The sequence below is a fragment of the Triturus cristatus genome, chromosome 3_1 (assembly GCF_964204655.1).
Source record: "Triturus cristatus chromosome 3_1, aTriCri1.1, whole genome shotgun sequence".
Taxonomy (NCBI): domain Eukaryota; kingdom Metazoa; phylum Chordata; class Amphibia; order Caudata; family Salamandridae; genus Triturus; species Triturus cristatus.
Genome location: NC_140583.1, coordinates 23,404,023 through 23,427,764, shown reverse-complemented (window position 1 = coordinate 23,427,764; position 23,742 = coordinate 23,404,023). Strand labels below are relative to the sequence as shown.

At 50.1% G+C, this 23,742-nt stretch overlaps 1 protein-coding gene across 1 annotated transcript in view; it reads left to right on the top strand.

The window, feature by feature from the left end:
- The window catches only part of F2 (coagulation factor II, thrombin), a 287,050-nt gene that overhangs the window by 107,053 nt on the left and 156,255 nt on the right, over positions 1-23,742 (top strand). Inside the window, exon 7 of the mRNA XM_085646657.1 lies at positions 2,812-3,129. Within this exon, the coding sequence (XP_085502783.1) occupies positions 2,812-3,129 (318 nt within the window). The remainder of the gene's footprint in view (positions 1-2,811; positions 3,130-23,742) is intronic.

Genomic DNA, 23,742 nt, shown 5'->3' with positions numbered 1-23,742 from the left:
TTAATTTACAGGCCCTGGGTATACGGGATACCACTTTACAAGGGTCCTACAAATAAATCAAACATGCCAAACAGGTGTAAACAATTCATACCATGTGTAGGAAGGTAGAACCTGACTGCATGGTTACCCCAACTTTTTTCCTGGTGTTTTGCTGGTTTTCGACTTAGTTTGGCTGGGATCCTGCTATTCAGGACCCCAGTCTATCTGCTCTCTCCCTAAATTGATTACATGTACTTTAGGTACACTCCAGATTGGATACTGAGGTACCCTTATCAGTCCCTAGTATAGGTATACTATGTACCCAGGGCATAGGTACCCCAGAGGCCTCCCAGGGGCTGCAGCATGTATTATGCCACCCCTGAGAGACCATTAGAACTGACACCACAGGTCCGCTACTGCAGCCTGTGTAAGGTGATGCATGCACCCCTTACTTAGATATAGGTTCACTATATCTATTCTAAATCACTGCACATATAAACCTATCAGTCACCCCTATGGCAGGCCTTATCAATCCTGAAGGCAGGGTGCTGGGTTTTAAGTGAGAGGGTGCCCCTGCATGAGCAGAGCCCCTCTGCAGCCTTCGGAACCTATTTTCCGGGGTTGTTTGTGATGCAGCCAACCATATATACTCATCTGTGGTAAATGTCCGTCTGTGATGAGTGTAGTGTCCGTCTGTGGTGAATGTCCATCTGTGCTAAATGCAGTGTCCGTCTGTGGCGAATGTCCGTCTGTGATGAGTGCAATGTTCGTCTATGGAATGATCATCTGTGCTGAGTGCAGTTTCTGTCTGTGGTGAATGTCTGTCTATGATGAGTGCAGTGTCCGTCTGTGGTGAATGTCCGTTTGTGATGAGTGCAGTGTCCATCTGGTTCGAAAGTCCATCTGTGATAAATGCAATGTTCATCTATGGAATGATCGTCTGCGATGAGTGCAGTATCCGTTTGTGTTGAATGACAGTCTGTGCTGAGTGCAGTGTCCGTCTGTGGCGAATGCCCGTCTGTGCTGAGTGCAGTGTCCGTCTGTGGTGAATGACCGTCTTTGATGAGTGCAGAATCCATCTGGGGCGAATGACCGTCTGTGCTAAGTGCAGTGTCCGTCTGTGGTGAATGACCGTCCGTGCTGAGTACAGTGTCCGTCTGTGGCGAATGACCATCTGTGCTGAGTGCAGTGTCCATCTGTCATGAGTGCACAAACATTTATCTGTGGTTGTCCCACACGGCCTGTTTCCATCTCTGGTCCAGTGATCCTTCTCTTCTTCATTAGATCCCACTCTGCAGATTCTGACTGATCTCCCTTATACCTTCTGATCCCGCACTTCTCAATCTGATCCCTCCATGATCAATCTGATCCCATCCTGCCTCAACTGATGACACCCTTCTCCATCTGATCCAACCCTTTTCCTTCTGATTCCACCCTGCTCCATCTGATTCCACCCTGCTACATTTGATCCCACCTTTCTCCATCTAATCCCAACCTGCTACATCTGAACCCATCCTTCTCCATCCGATCCAGCACTTCTCCATCTGATCCCACCCTGCCCATCAGATCCCACCTTTCTCCATCTGATCCCACCCTGCTTCATCCGATCCCACCCATCTCCATCCAATCTCACCCTTCGTCAACCAATCCCATCCTTCTCCATCTGATGCCACCCTGCTCCATCTGATTCCACCCTTTTCCATCTGAGCCCACCCTTCTCCATCTGAGCCCACCCTTCTCCATCTGATCCCATCCTGCTCCATCTGATCCCGCCTTCTCCATCGAATCCCACCCTGCCCCACCTGATCCCACCCTGCTCCATCTGATCACACCCTTCTCCATCTGCTCCCACCCTTCTCCTTCTGATCCCACCCTTCTCCATCTGATGCCACCCTGCACCATTTGTCCCACCCTTCTACATCTGATCCCACCCTTCTCCATCTGATCCCACCCTTCTCCATCTGATCCCATCCTGCTCCAACTGATCCCACCTTTCTCCATCTGATCCCACCCTTCTCCACCTGATCCCACCCTGCTCCATCTGATCCCACCGTTCTCCATCTGATCCCACCCTTCTCCATCTGATCCCATCCTGCTCCAACTGATCCCACATTTCTCCATCTGATCCCACCCTTCTCCACCTGATCCCACCCTGCTCCATCTGATCCCACCCTTCTCCATCTGATCCCACTCTTCTCCATCTAATCCCACCCTTCCCCATCTGATGCCACCCTTCCCCATCTGATGCCACCCTTCCCCATCTGATGCCACCCTTCCCCATCTGATGCCACCCTTCCCCATCTGATCCCACCCTTCTCCATCTGATCCCATCCTGCTCCATGCAATGCCACCCTGCTCCATCTGATCGCACCCTTCTCCATCTGATCCCACCCTTCTACATCTGATCCCACCCTTCTCCATCTGATGCCACCCTGCTTCATCTGATCCCACCCATCACCATCTGATCCCACCCTTCTCCATCTGACCCCACGTTTCTCCTTCTGATCCCACCGTGCCCCACCCTGTTCCATGCGATGCCACCCTACTCCATCTGATCCCACCCTTCTCCATCTGATCCTACCCTTCTCCATCTGATCCCACCCTTCACCATCTGATCCCACCCTTCTCCAGCCGATCCCAGCCTTCTCCATCCGATCCCACCCTTCTCTATCTGATCCCACCCTTCTCCATCTGATCCCACCCTTCTCTATCTGATCCCACCCTGCACCTTCTGACCCACCCTTTTTTCATCTGATCCTACCGTATGGCACCTGCTTCTGCCTTGCAATGTCACCACTCTGCATCCTGAAATCTTTTGTGTTTTCATTTCAGGAGAGAATCGGACCACGGTGCCAGTGAATGAGCCCCCTGCCGTACTGGACCTGCCAAGAAGTACGGGCAAGCATGAAGCATGTGTAGACTACAATGGGATGCTGTACAGCGGCACTTTGGCGGTCACGGTATCTGGCTTGCCATGCCTGTCCTGGCAGTCCAAGAAGGCCCTGGAGCTCAGCAGTACCAAGAAGTTCACAAAGGACGTGAAGTTGGTTGAGAACTACTGCCGCAACCCAGACGAAGACCAGGAGGGCGTCTGGTGCTTCGTCGACCACCCGGAGAAGACCTTTGAATACTGCAACTTGAACTACTGTGGTGAGTGATCATCTACCAGGTTGGGTACAAATACGGCATAAACACCGAAGGCTGTGGTCTCCCAATCCAAGTACTAACCGGGCCTGACCTGCTTAGCTTCCGAGATCAGGCACATTCAGGGCGGTATGGCCATAGGCACCAAATTCTATGGTCTCCCTATTCAAGTACCAACCAGGCCCAAGATCAGGTGCATTTAGGGTGCTGTGGCCATCGGCACCAAAGGCTGTGGTCCTCCATCCAAGTACTAATCAGACCCAACCCTGCTTAGCTTCAGAGATCAGGCGCATTCAGGATGTTATGACCTTTAGCACCGAAGGCTGTGGTCTTCTATCCAAGTACTAACCAGGCCCGAACCTGCTTAGCTTCCGAGATCGGGCACATTCAGGGTGGTATGGCCATAGGCACCAAAGGCCATGGTCCCCATCCAAGTACCAACCAGGCCCACCCTGCATAGCTTCCAAGATTGGGCGCATTCAGGGCAGTATGGCAATAGGCACCGAAGACTGTGGTCCCCATTCAAATACTAACCAGGCCTGACCCTGCTTAGCTTCCGAGATTAGGCGTATCTAGGGGGGTATGGCCGTAGGCACCAAAGGGTGTGGTCCCCATCCAAGTTCTAACCAGGCCCAACCCTGCATAGCTTCCGAGATCGGGCGCATTCAGGGTCCTCTGGTCCTGAGACAACTGGACTACTAGTATGACCCTTATCCTTGACACGGAAAGCCATAACCTAGCCACTAAATAAACTGTGTACAATATTGTAAATGCTTGTTCGATGGACACATTCTGGGAAGTGCTTGACATCCCTTTTTACGCAACAAATGAGGGGTCACTGTCCATCTGGGACAGGGTCACCAAATCGCTTTTTAATCAGGAAAAACTATAGAAATTCACCCTAAAAGCCAATGAGATCCGGCCCAAAGACAGACGTTTAGACATGCTCTACACCATCAATAATAACCACATTGCAAAATCACATATTGCATCATCTTTTGCCCCGGGTGGAACTGGGACTACATCATGAGACCATATCAGGGATCCCAGCACTGCAACCCATGGTTGTGGCTCCCGAGGTTTCGTGATGAAGTCTACTCTGAGATAACACTTATGGGAGGTGGTGGGTAGGGCTAATGATGCCAAAACTACACAGAAGAATTGTTCAGATTTGGTTACACCAAAAGAGAGAATTCAAGACAAATTCTCCAGTAAAAATTATCTTGTTTTTCCATTTTTCTCCCAGTCCCTATAAATAAACCAGATCACTGAGATAAGTAAAACATTAAACAGAAAATCAACATTTACTCAACAAATGTTTTGAACATTGGCTCATGTGAGATACGGTTGGTGGTCAGTGCTCCCAGGATTACTGAGCATGTTGGAATGGGGAAAATAACATGTTTTGGCGATTTGGGCACCCACCTGTGAGTAGAAGAAGACACGTTTAAATAAATTGTGCTGGCAGAAAGTGGTGTATTAACTCACATAAGTCAAAGTTATAGTGAAAGGCTAATTTTCTAGTGCCTGTTCTCAAAACTGTTAATAGTTTCCACGTGTTTAACCAAATTAAGATGCTGATCTACACAATGTCAAAAATGTAATGTTGACATGTTTCGGCCGGTGAAGTTTCAGATTCTGCCCTTCATTAAGACACACAGCATTTTGAAAGTGAACATTATTAAGTTGACAACAACTATTCAGAAATGGAAGTGAAAGGATATGTCTGAATACATGAGCTAGGCATGGGCTACTGAGTAAAGTGTTTGGAGTAAACATTCCGGTTAACTTTATGTACCCGTCTATAATGATCCAGATTTAGTCACCATGGTTATTTGTTGATTTGCTGTGATCGTCTAGGGTAAGAGAGGGTTAGATGCTTAAACTGAAATAAGTCTGTTTTTGGTGGGTTGCTAGACACGCCGGGTGTTCCTGAGTTCCCAGCTTCCGTCTGGGTAAGGTTCTGGCCAAAACAAGTCTGTGAGGGGGTCATGTGGCTACCAGGAGAGGATGTTTCTTGTGTGGTCCTCATCCTGTAAATGTATGAAAGCCAACCACTTGGCTTTGTGAATACTCAATGCTGCGGAAACTGCATCTAAACCCATGTGGTTTTCCAGCAGAGGTAAAGGTTCATATTTATTTAATTTATGTATTTAAAAGTTGTATATAGCGCGAACATGACTCATGAGAGTATCAGAGTGCTTTACAAATGATCAGAGAGAAGACACATATATCAAACAACAGCGTAATCAAGGCCAACATAGGGACATGTGTGCTTCATCTGAGGAACGCATGTGCCGAGGCTGATGGGCCCAGGCTTTCACAAGGTTGGACGTGTACCCTGTCAGGTCCCTTACGCCTGGCCTTCCTCATGAACAACGGTGCCTGGACCTCCACACAGAGATATATATATATTTTTTTATAAATCTTTTTTATTAAACATACATCGGTTTCAATAAACAATACAGAGGTATCAACAAAACTATACATTGTAAAGAGGTACAAGAGGAGAGTTGTCATATTCTTGTCGTGTATACGAGGGGAATGTCACGGAGTTAGGGAGTCATCTTGCCCAGCACATCGGGATGGCACACAAATCTCTCCACGGTATGCGTTCCAGAGACTCCATGTACGGGACAATTTTTGGGGGCATTCCCTGGCCAAATATACAGTTTTCTCTCTATACATACACCAATCAAGGTCTCTTTCCCAGACTTCAAGAGTGGGTGGGTGGGCTGCACCCCATAGTTGTGCAATGTTTCTTTTGGCAACCATGAACCCTAGTGTGGCCCACTGAGTCTGGTGAGTGTTCAGGTCTGTAGGTTCCCATATGTTCAAGAGGCACCTACGTACCTCTGGGTGAAAACGGACCTGCAGCACCGCATTGATCGTGTCATGGACCTTGTTCTAATAGGAGCTGACACATTGACACTCCCAGATGATATGTATGAATGTCCCCATATGGCCGCAGCGCCGCCGACATTCTCCATTATCGGATCTTCCCATAAGCACCAATCGGGCTCCGTGATATATATTCTATGGAGGTTTTTAAGCTGAACCAACCTGAGGCGCGCCGGAATGGCGACTACTCTAGGGGATGACACTGCCTCCTGCCAGTCCTCGTCATCTATTTCCACCCCGTCTCCACTTGTCCCGCAATGATTGGAGGGGATCTACCATGTTATTAATTAGTTTCTTGTAAATTAGGGAGATCTTTTTTTGGGGAGGTGACCATCTAAAATTCTGTCCTCTAAGAGTGAGGCTTCAGGAATTGAGGTCCCCCTGGGAAGATGTGACTGAAGCGAGTGCAAAATCTATGTGTATCGGAAACGTTCGGTGTCTGCCAGCTCGTACTCTGTCTGTAAAGTATGGAAGGATTTGACTCCTCCCTCTCCCCAGATGTCCTTAATATGGGAAATGCCAATGAGGTCCCATCTATCAAACCCCTTTGATTTCCATAGGCTGCCTAGTTTCTCATAATCCCAAAGCGGTGTGGCCAAGGTCAATTTCTGCCCCAATCCGAGAGAATTAGTGGCATCATGCCAAATGCGGAAGGTGAGGCCTGTTCAGAAGTTTCTTTTGGGTCGTGAATATAATGCCCTGTTATAGTTGGCTCCGGAAAGGAGCCATCTATCCATGGCGTAGCCAGGATCATCAATACGGCCGTATGTCCCATGGTTGATTGCCGCTAAATGTGCAGCCCAGTAATATTTTTAGGTCTCGGGACCATCCGGTCGGCAGACCGGAAGTCCGGAGATTTAATGACTTGGAGAAGAGGGGCTTGCACCCGCCCCTCTTCTCCCCTGTTCTCCATTGGCTGGCCTCTTGAATGCTGGCCAGCCACTGGAGAACAGGTCAGTCACTCCGTTGAAGGCCCGTCTTTTTCGGATCGGGGTGCGTGTTTTTTGCGTTCCGTTTCGTTAAACCGCAAAACACGCCCCCGAATCCGAAAATGCCGCTGCCTTTCTCTGAGGCATTTCTGCTCTGCCTCGGAGAAAGGCAGTGGTGTGCCTTTTGCTCTGCCTTGTTGGGAGTACTGTTGCTTTAACAGCAAGCCGGAAGAGAACGGCGCCTTTAAAACACAGCGGCTGCCTCTACTGGGAACAGCTGTGTCTGCGAGCTCTCAGTCCGCTGCTCTGAAAACCCAGGGAAGGTCCTTCGTTTTCGAGGCCAGCTTCAAGCTCTTTCCCAACATGGTAAGAGTTCAAGGGGAAGTTTGTTCGGTAAACCGGGGCTGGGCGATTACAATTTTATTGAAGGAGTAAATACGTTATATCCGTGCACTCTGTGCCAATCTGTAGCAATTTCATGTTAAAATTACCTTATTTCCGCAATTTTCAGAGATCTGTGTTGCCTCCGTGCTGCTGACTAGATTCGTCTTTCGGGGGTCATTTTGGCGTATGATCTACTCTAGGGGTTGGAACGTGGAGCTGTTATCAACGCTAATCAGGATTGCATTGCGTGGGTGTCTGTATAGGACACATTTACGGTCAAAAGTGCATCTGTTGAGTGTGTGCGTGTGTGTTTTTTATTTTAATGAACGGAAGAAAATGTCAGTTAACTACACGAGGTGAGAAGCTGTTAACTGATATTTCGACAGTTAAGTGGCCATTTTGGGGGTGATAGAGATCTTACATTGGATTTTGGGGGGGAAATGGTGAGCCCCTACGAGGATGTTGATAGATTAAGGTCCAGTCTTTCTGTGATGCTACTGAACTGCTGCGCGTGAGACAGCAAAATGAACCGTCCGGCCTCGAAAACCAGACCGGTAGCCGCTCTCCTGTCGATGAAATTAAATATGAATCTTTTCACCCGTAAAACGCGCCCTTTTCGTCTCTGGCGTCGGTTTCCGCTATTTGAAATTCATTTAAATCGGATCTCCATAGTTTTATTTTAGCAGGTAAACGCATTAAGAGGCGTCGACTTTTTTGGTGGGAGGGTGCTTTTGAGGGGCAGATCCTGTCGGTTGTTTGAGGCCTCCTCACAGGTGTCTGAGTGTTGGTACAACTGTTTGAGGCTTGCCACGCCCCTGGTGTGTTGTAGAAACTCTACACTTGCGGAATTTGAAAGATCTTCATATCTGGCACCGGGGGCTGGGAGGGGCAACTCGTGTCGGCTTAGAAGAGCGATTTCACTAGTACTTGGCCAACGTCTGGTTTTTGTCCCTCAAGTTTCCCCGTCTCTATTTCGTTGCCTTTTAATTAAAACACATCTGCCTTACTTGCGTGGGCGAAAGGTCGCTTTGTGTCCCACCGTCTTTTTCTTTCAGGAAATGGGTGGTATTATTATTAAAGTTATTCTGATCCGTGCATTTTTAAGGGGAGCTTGAAACTGCACTTCCCCTCCCATTTAGACTGTAGTGCTTGTCATATTTCTATAGCGCTTCCTATCCATGAAGGAGGTATTGAAGCGCTTTATGGCGAGTAACACGTTATTCGGAACCCAAGGTTAGTGCTTAATCCAGTGGTTATTGGTGGCTATTACGATATATCTTGTGCTCCAAAGGAAACCATCCAATGCCTCTCCTCCTGTTTCTTTGTGTAACAATTAGTAGGGGCTATATGAGGACGCGCAAAAGGTGGGTTGAGTGGCGCTTCCGTATTAGATTGGTTATGGCTTTAAAGGAGGGGTGGTTGTGAGCTATGAAATGTGGTTAGGCAATTTGCAGAAACAGAATAAAAACAAGCATTTACAATGCAACGGTCTCGGCCATTGTTAAAGTTAGAGCTATTGGTATTGCTCATGACATTATTTTTGTTTGTTTTTGTTTTTAACAATGCCGTTTATTTAAATGTTTTGAAAACAAAAACATAAACAAAAATAATGCCATAAGCAATGCCAATAGCTCTAACTTTACCAATGCCGAGACCGTTGCATTGTAAATGCTTGTTTAATATCTGGGAGGCTAATGTCTCCATCGTACCAATTTAGGGTCAATTTATTGAGGGCAATGCGAGGTTTGCCATCCCACAGCAAGTTCCTCTGGAGACCTTCGACTTCTTTTAAATAGCGAGCTGGTACAGGGTCCAGAGTATTCTGTAGTATATAGAGGAACCTAGGCAGGGACATCATCTTGAATAGAGCGTCTCTGCCCAGGAGTGAGAGAGGGAGTAAATTCCAGCGGGCAATGTCTGTTTTAAGCTTCCGCAGGGGCGGAAGAAGATTTTGGGTGTAATGGACTGTAGGGTCGAGAGAGATAAAAAGGTCCAAATATTTAAAGCCCGCAGTGTTAATTTGTATCTGGCAGTTCATCGGGGGGATGAGTGGAGCTCCCCATAAGGAGAATAACAGAGGCTTATTCCAGTTAATCATAAAGCCGGAAAATCTGCCAAACACAAATAGGATATCCAAGACCACTACGAGGGACTCTGTGGGGGAGGCCAAATAGAGCAAAATGTCATCCGCATAAAGCGAGATGCGATCTTCTAAGTCCGGGGACCATCGCAAGCCTAGTATCACAGGATCCTGTCGGATCCAGGCTGCCAATGGTTCCAGAGCTAAGGCTTAGAGAAGTGGTGAAAGTGGGCAGCCCTGACGAGTGCCTCGGCCGAGTGGGAATGTCGCTGACAATTTATTGTTGACCACCACTTGGGCCAAAGGCTCCTGGTATAAGAGCTGTATTTATTGAATCTACTTCGGGCCAAACCCCATTTTGGCTAAGACCGCCTGGAAGTACGGCCATTCTATAATGTCAAATGCTATGGTAGCATCTAAGGATACGATCACAGCCGGTTCTTGGATAGTATGTGCCCTATCCAAAACCCCATGAACTCTCCGCAGGTTTAAGGCTGTATTTCTGTGTGGCATGAAACCAGATTGATATGGGTGAACTAAGATGTTGATTCTTTTGATTAGGCGATTAGCTAGGAGTTTGGCCAGGATTTTAGGCTCAGCGTTTAAAAGAGAAATTGACCTGGAGGAGCCGCAGTTAGTCTTGGGTTTCCCCTCTTTGTGTATGGTGACTATGGTGGCTATTCTCCGCTCTCTGGGCAGTAGTCCTTTGTGTCTGAATTCTTCAAGCATGGTTTTCAAGTAGGGAGCGAGTTTATCTGGTCGTAATTTATATAATTCAATGGGAATACCATTGGGACCAAGGGCTTTCCCTGAATTTAAGGAATGGATTGCTTGAGCTATCTCTTCTGTTGATAAGTCACTATCCAAGAAATCACAGTGTTCTGGGGAGAAATTGGGGAGTTTAATGTCTCGTAACAGTTCCTGAGAATCCTCTTTAGTGCATGTAATGACTGTCTTGTAGACTGTTTGGTAGTGGCTGGCGAATCGATCAACTATGTCTTGTGGTTCTGTGAGAACAACGTCCCCGTCAACCCTGAGTTCTGGAACCAGTCTGCTTGCCCATTCCCTCCTGTCTAGCCATGCTATGAGTTTCCCGGTTTTGTCTCCCAGTTCATAAACCCTACCCTGCCGCTCCCTGCCCAATGCCTTGGCCCTGTCAGTGACCAGCGCTTTATAGTCGTGTTGTTTCAGACTCAGTAAGTGGAGCTTCTCCGGCGTCACTCCAGCTTCTAGATCTCTTTCCAGCCTATAAATTTCAGCCTCAGTGTCTAGGACCTCTTTTTGTTTATCTTTCTTCAGTCCTGAAATTAACGCTAGAGACTGACCCCGAATTACGGTCTTGAATGCTTCCCACAAGGACTCGGAGGATGACACGGATCCCACATTATCGGAAAAGTAATCGTCTGTGGCTTTGATAAGTGTTCGGCGGGTTGTCGGGTTCCACAGGTACCAAGGGTTAATTAGCGCTATTCTTCCCACTTTGGTCAGATTAAGGACTATGTGGACCCATACCGGCGAGTGGTCGGATATACCCCGAGCTAGGTGCTTAATCTCGTGTATCTAGGTGGCTTGTGCCGCAGGTACCAAGCAATAGTCCAGGCGGGAGAGGCTATGGTGCGCCTCTGAATGAAATGTATGTTGTATGTGATCTGGATGGTATGTTCTCCACCCATCTCCCAGTCCCATGGTTTCGAGAAAGTCAGGCAACCATCTAGAAGAGGGTCCCAGTTCTCTAGGAGGATAGCGATCTAGGGTGCCGGAAGCCACTGCGTTAAAATCGCCCCCAAGAACAAAAAGGCCATTCGGAATAGTGAGCAAGACTGAGCCCAGGTCCGCAAAGGTGGTACCCTGCAGGCCTGGAGGGACATATACAGACAGGAATGTAATGGGCCGGCCCTCCCATGTGCCCGAGACCCCAACATACCTACCTCGAGTGTCCGTCAACGTGGAGCCTATGGCAAGGGGGAATGTGTTTTTCACCATAATGCCTACGCCCCGGAAGCCGGAGGTAAATCCTGCATGTGCAACCATCTTGTACCCCACTCTGTGCAGTGCCTTATATAGATTTCCAATCAGGTGCGTCTCTTGAAGCATGACAATGTCTGGAGCTTGTCTCTTGATGTACTGGAGAACTACACTACGTTTGATTTTGTCTCCGAGACCGTTAACATTCCAACTCAATATTTTAACATTCTTGTCCCCCATTGCACTCTATTCAGGTCGTGAATGCCAGAGTCCTCTGCGATACAGTTACATCCAATTACCGATGTGGAAAACATAACAAAATACCAATACAATTCCCCCACCCAACAACCCCCCTCCCTGCTGCCCTGCACTCTGGGCGTGAAACTGCCTATATTAAACTTGCAGAGTGCCTGTCGCCCTAAGAAAGAACTATTAGTAGTAAATGAAGGACGTGGCTACCCGCTTTCCCATCCCCCCGTCTTTAATGTACACAGAATAAAGAGTCCCTAACATGAGTATCACACCAAAGTTCAGCAAGATAGTCTCAGAGCGGGGTGGCGTCGTCCTGGAGTCCACTCCCGCCGCAGCCCGTTACCTGTCCGGTCGACCTTGACATCCGTCCGGTGCCAGTAGCCCCTCTTATCCAGGTTCTCTCTGTCAGCCGTGGGCCTGCGTGGTGGGGTCACCCCCAGCAGTATGGTCACTTGGGGCCCCCTCCGTCTGAAACTCAAGCCAGTCTGTTGCCTCCTCCGGCCGTTCAAAGAACCAGATCTTCCCTCCAGCTTCCACTCGAAGACGTGCCGGAAATAACAGAGAATATTTCAGACCCTTGTCTCTAAGTTTTTGTTTCAACGCTGTAAAGTATTGTCTTTGATGCTGCACGCGCTGTGTGAAATCAGGGAAAAAGGAAATATCTGCATTCTCAATGCAAAGTGGGGCCGCCAGCCTGGCATTTTGGAGGATCACGTCTCCGTCTCGGTAATTTAACACTCTCGCCAGCATTGGGCGCGGAGGGGCTCCCGGTTTGGGGCGACCACCAGGGACCCTATGCGCCCTTTTGACGACGAAAAACTTACTTAGGCCCTTGGGTTTTAGGTGTTGTAGGATGAGGTCTTCGACAAAAAGGTCAGGGGCCTGCCCCTCTACTTCCTCTGGCACACACAAAATGTGCAGATTATTTCGGCGTAGGCGCCCTTAATAATCATCTAGTTTGAGGTCAGTGGCTGTGCAAAATGTTTGCAGGGCCTGCAATTGACTCTGGAGCTGGGCGACGTCATCTACGAGGCTGGCGGTGGTGAGCTCCACCTGCTTGACTTTCCCATTGAACTTGGTGAGATTGGCTCGGATCAGGTTAACTTCAATCGCAATAGTGTCCATTTTATGTTCCAGTGCGGATTTGCCAGTGGTGATGGCCTTCATGATATCTTTTAAGGACAGTTCCTGGTCCTCCCCTCCCTGTTCTCCGGTGGAGCCACCACCCGACTGTCGGCTCTGGAGCACGTCTTTAGGTATGGTAAAACGATCCAACCTGTTTGTCTGTAGTGCTTTGGGACTCTTCGCGCCAGACGCTTTACTTTTGTCTGTGGCCATCATGGCTTTCCAACGATCTGTCCCCAAACAGCATGTCTCCGCGACTGGTGTTAGTTAGGGGCAGTCACAGCACGCCAGCAGACTGAGTCCGTGTCTGCCTGCCACTGGTTGTGCCCGGGCAGCGTGGATCAGTGAGGCTGCTCTATGTCCTCCGGTTTATTGGGTTGGCGTGCAGGTAAAGGCTGCAGAGGGTGATTATAGGCACTTACAGCACCGGAATCATACCGTTTTCACCCAGCATCGATGGAGACACCATTCATGTGGAGAGCAGGCCCGAGATGCCAGGGTATGTACTGGCCTTTCCAGCAGGATCGCAGGGTAGCGGCCCACTCTGGAGCCACCCTCCTCAATTGCTCCTTTCCTGGCCTTAGCACGCTATGTGCGGAGTGTCCACCTCCCCCAGGCCGGGCTCCTCGCAGGGTTACAGCAACCCGACCTTCTAATTAGGCAGCCGGTGAAGAGGGGGGGAGGCCTCTCATCCAGGTCCCGTTGCTGCATCAAATGCACCACCGCTCCTCCAATACACCCCAGGACTGGCAGGCCGGCCCAAGTTCTCCACCATGCACGCTCGTCAGAGCGGCCGCTGCCTTGTCCAGTGATGAACAACAGTGCCTGGCCCTCCACAGGAATATGATTACAGCTTGCCTTGTCCAGTAAGGAACGACGGTGCCTGGACCTCCACACAGAGATGTTTAATGCTTACCTTGTCCAGTGATGAACAACGGTGCCTGGACCTCCACACAGAGATGGTTAAGGCTTGCCTTGTCCAGTGATGAACAACGGTGCCTGGACCTCCACACGCAGATGGTTAAGGCTTGCCTTGTCCAGTGATGAAAAACGGTGCTTAAACCTCCATACAGAGATGGTTAAGGCTTGCCTTGTCCAGCGGTGCCTGGACCTACACAAAGAGATGGCTGTGGCTTGCCTTGTCCATTGATGAACAGCAGTGTCTGGACCTCCAAACGGAGATGGTTAAGGCTTGCCTAGTCCAGTGATGAACGGCCGTGCATGGACCTCCACACGGAGATGGTTATGGCTTGCCTTGTCCAGTGATGAACAACAGTGCCTGGACCTTCACACAGAGATGTTTAATGCTTGCCTTGTCCAGTGATGAACAACGGTGCCTGTACCTCCACACAGAGTAAGTTAAGGCTTGCCTTGTCTAGTGATGAACAACTGTGCCTGGACCTCTAACAGAGATGGTTAAGGCTTGCATCGTCCAGTGATCAACAACGGTGCCTGGATCTCAACACCGAGATGGTTATGGCTTGCCTTGTCCAGCGATGAACAACAAGGCCTGGACCTCCACACGGAAATGGTTAAGGCTTGCCTTGTCCAGTGATGAAACGCGGTGCATGAACCTCCACAGAGAGATGGTTAAGGCTTGCCTTGTCCAGTAATGAACAACTGTTCCTGGACCTCTAACAGAGATGGTTAAGGCTTGCCTTGTCCAGTAATGAACAGCAGTGCCTGGACTTTCACACGGAGATGCTTAAGGCTTGCCTTGTCCAGTGATGAACAGCCGTGCATGGACCTCCACACAGAGATGGTTATGGCTTGCCTTGTCCAGTGATGAACAACTGTGCCTGTACCTCCACACCGAGATGGTTATGGTTTGCCTTGTCCAGTGATGAACAGCGTTGCCTGGACCTCCAAACGGAGATGGTAATGGCTTGCCTTGTCCAGTGATTAATAGCCGTGCCTGGACCTCCACACAGAGATAGTTAAGGCTTGCCTTGTTCAGTGATGAACAAGGGTGCCTGGCCCTCTACACAGAGATGGTTATGTCTTGCCTTTTCCAGTGATGTACAGCCGTGCATGGACCTCCTCACAGGATGGTTAAGGCTTGCCTTGCCCAGTGATGAACAACGGTACCTGGACCTCCACACAGAGATGGTTAAGGCTTGCCTTGTTCAGTGATGCACAGCGGTGCCTGTACCTCCACACCGAGATGGTTATGGTTTGCCTTGTCCAGTGATAACCAAAGGTGCCTGGACCTTCACACGGAGATGGTTAAGGCTTGCCTTGTCCAGTGATGAACAACGGTGCCTGGACTTCCACACGGAGATGGTAAAGGCTTGCCTTCTCCAGTGATGAACAACATTGCCCGGACTTCCACACAGAGTTGGTTATGGCTTGCCTTGTCCAGTGATGAACAAGGGTGCCTAGACCTCCACACAGAGATGGTTAAGGCTTGCCTTGTCCAGTGATGAACAACGGTGCCTGGACCTCCACACGGAGATGGTTAAGGCTTGCCTTGTCCAGTGATGAACAACGTTGCCTGAACCTCCACACAGAGATGGTTAAGGCTTGCCTTGTCCAGCGGTGCCTGGACCTACAAAAAGAGATGGCTGTGGCTTGCCTTGTCCATTGATGAACAGCAGTGCCTGGACCTCCACACAGAGATGGTTATGGCTTGCCTTGTCCAGTGATGAACAGTGGTGCCTGGACCACCACACAGAGATGGGTAAGGCTTGCCTTGTAAAGTGACGAACAGCGGTGCCTGTACCTCCACAAGGAGATAGTTAAGACTTGCCTTTTCCAGTGATGAACAACTGTGCTTGGACCTCTAACAGAGATAGTTAAGGCTTGCCTCGTCCAGTGATCAACAACGGTGCCTGGACCTCCACACGGAGATGGTTATGGCTTGCCTTGTCCAGCGATGAACAATGGTGCCTGTACCTCCACACAGAGTAAGTTAAGGCTTGCCTTGTCTAGTGATGAACAACTGTGCCTGGACCTCTAACAGAGCTGGTTAAGGCTTGCCTCGTCCAGTGATCAACAACGGTGCCTGGATCTCCACACGGAGATGGTTATGGCTTGCCTTGTCCAGCGATGAACAACGAGGCCTGGACCTCCACACGGAAATGGATAAGGCTTGCCTTGTCCAGTGATGAAACGCTGTGCATGAACCTCCACACAGAGGTGGTTAAGGCTTGCCTTGTCCAGTAATGAACAACTGTTCCTGGACCTCTAACAGAGATGGTTAAGGCTTGCCTTGTCCAGTAATGAACAGCAGTGCCTGGACCTTCACACGGAGATGCTTAAGGCTTGCCTTGTACAGTGATGAACAGCCGTGCATGGACCTCCACACAGAGATGGTTATGGCTTGCCTTGTCCAGTTATGAACGACTGTGCCTGGACCTCCACATGGAGATGTTTGAGGCTTGCCTTGTCCAGTGATGAACAATGGTGCCTGGACCTCCACACGGTGATGGTTAAGGCTTGCCTTGTCCAGTGATGAACAGGGGTGCCTGGACCTCCACACCGAGATGGTTATGGCTTGCCTTGTCCAGTGATGAACAACGGTGCCTGGACCTCCACACAGAGATGGTTATGGTTTGCCTTGTCCAGTGATGAACAGCGTTGCCTGTACCTCCACACGGAGATGGTTAAGGCTTGCCTTGTCCAGTGATGAACAAAGGTGCCTGGACCTCCACATGGAGATGGTTAAGGCTTGCCATGTCCAGTGATGAACAACGGTGCATGGACCTCCACATGGAGATAGTTATGGCTTGCCTTGTCCAGTGATAAACAAAGGTGCCTGGATCTCCACACAGAGATGATTATGGCTTGCCTTGTCCAGTGATGAACAGCGGTGCCTGGACCTCCACACAGAGATGAGTAAGGCTTGCCTTGTCCAGTGATGAACAAGGGTGCCTGGACCTCCACACAGAGATGGTTAAGGCTTGACTTTTCCATTGATGCACAGCGGTGCCTGTACCTCCACACCGAGATGGTTATGGTTTGCCTTGTCCAGTGATGAACAGCGTTGCCTGGACCTCCAAACGGAGATGGTAATGGCTTGCCTTGTCCAGTGATTAATAGCCATGCCTGGACCTCCACACAGAGATAGTTAAGGCTTGCCTTGTCCAGTGATGAACAAGGGTGCCTGGCCCTCTACACAGAGATGGTTATGTCTTGCCTATTCCAGTGATGTACAGCCGTGAATGGACCTCCACACAGGATGGTTAAGGCTTGCCTTGCCCAGTGATGAACAACGGTGCCTGGACCTCCACACAGAGATGGTTAAGGCTTGCCTTGTCCAGTGATGCACAGCGGTGCCTGTACCTCCACACCGAGATGGTTATGGTTTGCCTTGTCCAGTGATGAACAAAGGTGCCTGGACCTTCACACGGAGATGGTTAAGGCTTGCCTTGTCCAGTGATGAACAAAGGTGCCTGGACTTCCACACGGAGATGGTAAAGGCTTGCCTTCTCCAGTGATGAACAACATTGCCTGGACTTCCACACAGAGTTGGTTATGGCTTGCCTTGTCCAGTGATGAACAAGGGTGCCTAGACCTCCACACAGAGATGGTTAAGGCTTGCCTTGTCCAGTGATGAACAACGGTGCCTGGACCTCCACACAGAGATGGTTAAGGCTTGCCTTGTCCAGCGGTGCCTGGACCTACAAAAAGAGATGGCTGTGGCTTGCCTTGTCCATTGATGAACAGCAGTGCCTGGACCTCTACACGGAGATGGATAAGGCTTGCCTAGTCCAGTGATGAACAGCCGTGCATGGACCTCCACACGGAGATGGTTATGGCTTGCCTTGTCCAGTGATAAACAACAGTGCCTGGACCACCCACACAGAGATGTTTAATGCTTGCCTTGTCCAGTGATGAACAACGGTGCCTGTACCTCCACACAGAGATGGTTAAGGCTTGCCTTGTCTAGTGATGAACAGTGGTGCCTGGACCTCCACACAGAGATGGTTATGGCTTGCCTTGTCCAGTGATGAACAGTGGTGCCTGGACCACCACACAGAGATGGTTAAGGCTTGCCTTGTCCAGTGATGAACAGCGGTGCCTGTACCTCCACACGGAGATAGTTAAGACTTGCCTTTTCCAGTGATCAACAGCGGTGCCTGGACCTCCATATGGAGATGGTTAAGGCTTGCCTTGTCCAGTGATGAACAACGGTGCCTGGACCTCCACATGGAGATAGTTACGGCTTGCCTTGTCCAGTGATAAAGAAAGGTGCCTGGATCTCCACACAGAGATGGTTAAGGCTTGCCTTGTCCAGTGATGAACAAGGGTGCCTGGACCTCCACACAGGGATGGTTAAGGCTTGCCTTGTCCATTGATGCACAGCGGTGCCTGTACCTCCACACCGAGATGGTTATGGTTTGCCTTCTCCAGTGATGAACAGTGTTCCCTGGAGCTCCACACAGAGATGGTAATGGCTTGCCTTGTCCAGTGATTAATAGCGGTGCCTGGACCTTCACACCGAGATGGTTATGGCTTGCCTTGTCCTGTGATGAACAACGGTGCCTGGACCTCCACACAGAGATGGTTAAGGCTTGCCTTGTCCAGTGATGCACAGCGGTGCCTGTACCTCCACACCGAGATGGTTATGGTTTGCCTTGTCCAGTGATGAACAAAGGTGCCTGAACCTTCACACGGAGATGGTTAAGGCTTGCCTTGTCCAGTGATGAACAAAGGTGCCTGGACTTCCACACGGAGATGGTAAAGGCTTGCCTTCTCCAGTGATGCACAGCGGTGCCTGTGCCTCCACACCGAGATGGTTATGGTTTGCCTTGTCCAGTGATGAACAAAGGTGCCTGGACCTCCACACGGAGATGGTTATGGCTTGCCTTGTCCAGTGATGAACAAGGGTGCCTAGACCTCCACACAGAGATGGTTACGGCTTGCCTTGTCCAGTGATGAACAATGGTGCCTGGACCTCCACACGGAGATGGTTAAGGCTTGCCTTGTCCAGTGATGAACAACGGTGCCTGAAACTCCACACAGAGATGGTTAAGGCTTGCCTTGTCCAGCGGTGCCTGGACCTACAAAAAGAGATGGCTGTGGGTTGCCTTGTCCATTGATGAACAGCAGTGCCTGGACCTCTACACAGAGATGGATAAGGCTTGCCTAGTCCAGTGATGAACAGCCGTGCATGGACCTCCACACGGAGATGGTTATGGCTTGCCTTGTCCAGTGATGAACAGCAGTGCCTGTACCTCCACACAGAGATGTTTAATGCTTGCCTTGTCCAGTGATGAACAACGGTGCCTGTACCTCCACACAGAGATGGTTAAGGCTTGCCTTGTCTAGTGATGAACAGTGGTGCCTGGACCTCCACACAGAGAGGGTTATGGCTTGCCTTGTCCAGTGATAAACAGCGGTGCCTGTACCTCCACACGGAGATAGTTAAGACTTGCCTTTTCCAGTGATCAACAACTGTGCTTGGACCTCTAACAGAGATAGTTAAGGCTTGCCTCGTCCAGTGATCAACAACGGTGCCTGGACCTCCACACGGAGATGGTTATGGCTTGCCTTGTCCAGCGATGAACAACAAGGCCTGGACCTCCACACAAAAATGGTTAAGGCTTGCCTTGTCCAGTGATGAAAAGTGGTGCATGAACCTCCACACAGAGATGGTTAAGGCTTGCCTTGTCCAGTGATGAACAACTGTGCCTGGACCTCCACATAGAGATGGTTAAGGCTTGCCTTGTCCAGGCATGAACAGCAGTGCCTGGACCTCCACACAGAGATGGTTAAGGCTTGCCTTGTCCAGTGATGAACAACTGTGCCTGGACCTCCACATGGAGATGGTTAAGGCTTGCCTTGTCCAGGCATGAACAACGGTGCCTGGCCCTCCACAGGAAGATGGTTACAGCTTGCCTTGTCCAGTGAGGAACAACGGTGCCTGGACCTCCACAAAGAGATGTTTCATGCTTGCCTTGTCCAGTGATGAAAAGCGGTGCATGAACCTCCACACAGAGATGGTTAAGGCTTGCCTTGTCCAGAAATGAACAACTGTTCCTGGACCCCTAACAGAGATGGTTAAGGCTTGCCTTGTCCAGTGATGCACAGCGGTGCTTGTACCTCCACACCGAGATGGTTATGGTTTGCCTTGTCCAGTGATGAACAAAGGTGTCTGGACCTTTACACAGAGATGGTAAAGGCTTGCCTTCTACAGTGATGAACAACATTGCCCGGACTTCCACAGATTTGGTTATGGCTTGCCTTGTCCAGTGATGCACAGCAGTGCCTGGACCTCCACACAGAGATGGTTATGGCTTGCCTTGTCCAGTGATGAACAATGGTGCCTGGTTCTACACAAAGAGATGGTTAAGGCTTGCCTTGTCCAGTGGTGAACAGCGGTGCCAGGACCTCCACACCGAGATGGTTATGGCTTGCCTTGTCCAGTGATGAACAGCGGTGCCTGGACCTCCACACCGAGATGGTTATGGCTTGCCTTGTCCAGTGATGAACAAAGGTGCCTGGACCTTCACACGGAGATGGTTAAGGCTTGCCTTGTCCAGTGATGAACAAAGGTGCCTGGACTTCCACACGGAGATGGTAAAGGCTTGCCTTGTCCAGTGATGAACAACGGTGCCTGAACCTCCACACAGAGATGGTTAAGGCTTGCCTTGTCCAACGGTGCCTGGACCTACAAAAAGAGATGGCTGTGGCTTGCCTTGTCCATTGATGAACAGCAGTGCCTGGACCTCTACACGGAGATGGATAAGGCTTGCCTAGTCCAATGATGAACAGCCGTGCATGGACCTCCACACGGAGATGGTTATGGCTTGCCTTGTCCAGTGATGAACAGCAGTGCCTGGACCTCCACACAGAGATGTTTAATGCTTGCCTTGTCCAGTGATGAACAACGGTGCCTGTACCTCCACACAGAGATGGTTAAGGCTTGCCTTGTCTAGTGATGAACAGTGGTGCCTGGACCTCCACACAGAGATGGTTATGGCTTGCCTTGTCCAGTGATGAACAGCGGTGCCTGTACCTCCACACGGAGATAGTTAAGACTTGCCTTTTCCAGTGATGAACAACTGTGCTTGGACCTCTAACAGAGATAGTTAAGGCTTGCGTCGTCCAGTGATCAACAACGGTGCCTGGACCTCCACACGGAGATGGTTATGGCTTGCCTTGTCCAGCGATGAACAACAAGGCCTGGACCTCCACACAGAAATGGTTAAGGCTTGCCTTGTCCAGTGATGAAAAGCGGTGCATGAACCTCCACACAGAGATGGTTAAGGCTTGCCTTGTCCAGTGATGAACAACTGTGCCTGGACCTCCACATAGAGATGGTTAAGGCTTGCCTTGTCCAGGCATGAACAGCAGTGCCTGGACCTCCACACAGAGATGGTTAAGGCTTGCCTTGTCCAGTGATGAACAACTGTGCCTGGACCTCCACATGGAGATGGTTAAGGCTTGCCTTGTCCAGGCATGAACAACGGTGCCTGGCCCTCCACAGGAAGATGGTTACAGCTTGCCTTGTCCAGTGAGGAACAACGGTGCCTGGACCTCCACAAAGAGATGTTTCATGCTTGCCTTGTCCAGTGATGAAAAGCGGTGCATGAACCTCCACACAGAGATGGTTAAGGCTTGCCTTGTCCAGTAATGAACAACTGTTCCTGGACCCCTAACAGAGATGGTTAAGGCTTGCCTTGTCCAGTGATGCACAGCGGTGCTTGTACCTCCACACCGAGATGGTTATGGTTTGCCTTGTCCAGTGATGAACAAAGGTGTCTGGACCTTTACACAGAGATGGTAAAGGCTTGCCTTCTACAGTGATGAACAACATTGCCCGGACTTCCAAAGACTTGGTTATGGCTTGCCTTGTCCAGTGATGCACAGCAGTGCCTGGACCTCCACACAGAGATGGTTATGGCTTGCCTTGTCCAGTGATGAACTATGGTGCCTGGTTCTACACAAAGAGATGTTTAAGGCTTGCCTTGTCCAGTGATGAACAGCGGTGCCAGGACCTCCACACCGAAATGGTTATGGCTTGCCTTGTCAGTGATGAACAGCGGTGCCTGGACCTCCACACCGAGATGGTTATGGTTTGCCTTGTCCAGTGATGAACAAAGGTGCCTGGACCTTCACACGGAGATGGTTAAGGCTTGCCTTGTCCAGTGATGAACAAAGGTGCCTGGACTTCCACACGGAGATGGTAAAGGCTTGCCTTGTCCAGTGATGAACAACGGTGCCTGAACCTCCACACAGAGATGGTTAAGGCTTGCCTTGTCCAGCGGTGCCTGGACCTACAAAAAGAGATGGCTGTGGCTTGCCTTGTCCATTGATGAACAGCAGTGCCTGGACCTCTACACGGAGATGGATAAGGCTTGCCTAGTCCAGTGATGAACAGCCGTGCCCGGACTTCCACACAGAGTTGGTTATGGCTTGCCTTGTCCGGTGATGAACAAGGGTGCCTAGACCTCCACACAGAGATGGTTAAGGCTTGCCTTGTCCAGTGATGAACAATGGTGCCTGGACCTGCACACGGAGATGGTTAAGGCTTGCCTTGTCCAGTGATGAACAACGGTGCCTGAAACTCCACACAGAGATGGTTAAGGCTTGCCTTGTCCAGCGGTGCCTGGTCCTACAAAAAGAGATGGCTGTGGGTTGCCTTATCCATTGATGAACAGCAGTGCCTGGACCTCTACACAGAGATGGATAAGGCTTGCCTAGTCCAGTGATGAACAGCCGTGCATGGACCTCCACACGGAGATGGTTATGGCTTGCCTTGTCCAGTGATGAACAGCAGTGCCTGGACCTCCACACAGAGATGTTTAATGCTTGCCTTGTCCAGTGATGAACAACGGTGCCTGTACCTCCACACAGAGATGGTTAAGGCTTGCCTTGTCTAGTGATGAACAGTGGTGCCTGGACCTCCACACAGAGATGGTTATGGCTTGCCTTGTCCAGTGATGAACAGCGGTGCCTGTACCTCCACACGGAGATAGTTAAGACTTGCCTTTTCCAGTGATGAACAACTGTGCTTGGACCTCTAACAGAGATAGTTAAGGCTTGCGTCGTCCAGTGATCAACAACGGTGCCTGGACCTCCACACGGAGATGGTTATGGCTTGCCTTGTCCAGCGATGAACAACAAGGCCTGGACCTCCACATGGAGATGGTCCAGGCATGAACAGCAGTGCCTGGACCTCCACACAGAGATGGTTAAGGCTTGCCTTGTCCAGTGATGAACAACTGTGCCTGGACCTCCACATGGAGATGGTTAAGGCTTGCCTTGTCCAGGCATGAACAACGGTGCCTAGCCCTCCACAGGAAGATGGTTACAGCTTGCCTTGTCCAGTGAGGAACAACGGTGCCTGGACCTCCCCAAAGAGATGTTTCATGCTTGCCTTGTCCAGTGATGAAAAGCGGTGCATGAACCTTCACACAGAGATGGTTAAGGCTTGCCTTGTCCAGTAATGAACAACTGTTCCTGGACCTCTAACAGAGATGGTTAAGGCTTGCTTTGTCCAGTGATGCACAGCGGTGCTTGTACCTCCACACCGAGATGGTTATGGTTTGCCTTGTCCAGTGATGAACAAAGGTGTCTGGACCTTTACACAGAGATGGTAAAGGCTTGCCTTCTACAGTGATGAACAACATTGCCCGGACTTCCACAGACTTGGTTATGGCTTGCCTTGTCCAGTGATGCACAGCAGTGCCTGGACCTCCACACAGAGATGGTTATGGCTTGCCTTGTCCAGTGATGAACAACGGTGCCTGGTTCTACACAAAGAGATGGTTAAGGCTTGCCTTGTCCAGTGATGAACAGCGGTGCCAGGACCTCCACACCGAGATGGTTATGGCTTGCCTTGTCCAGTGATGAACAGCGGTGCCTGGACCTCCACACAGAGATGGTAAAGGCTTGCCTTGTCCAGTGATGCACAGCGGTGCCTGGACCTACACACAGAGATGGTAATGGCTTGCCTTGTCCAGTGATGAACAAGGGTGCCTGGACCTCCACATTGAGATGGTTATGGCTTGCCTTGTCCAGTGATGAACAAGG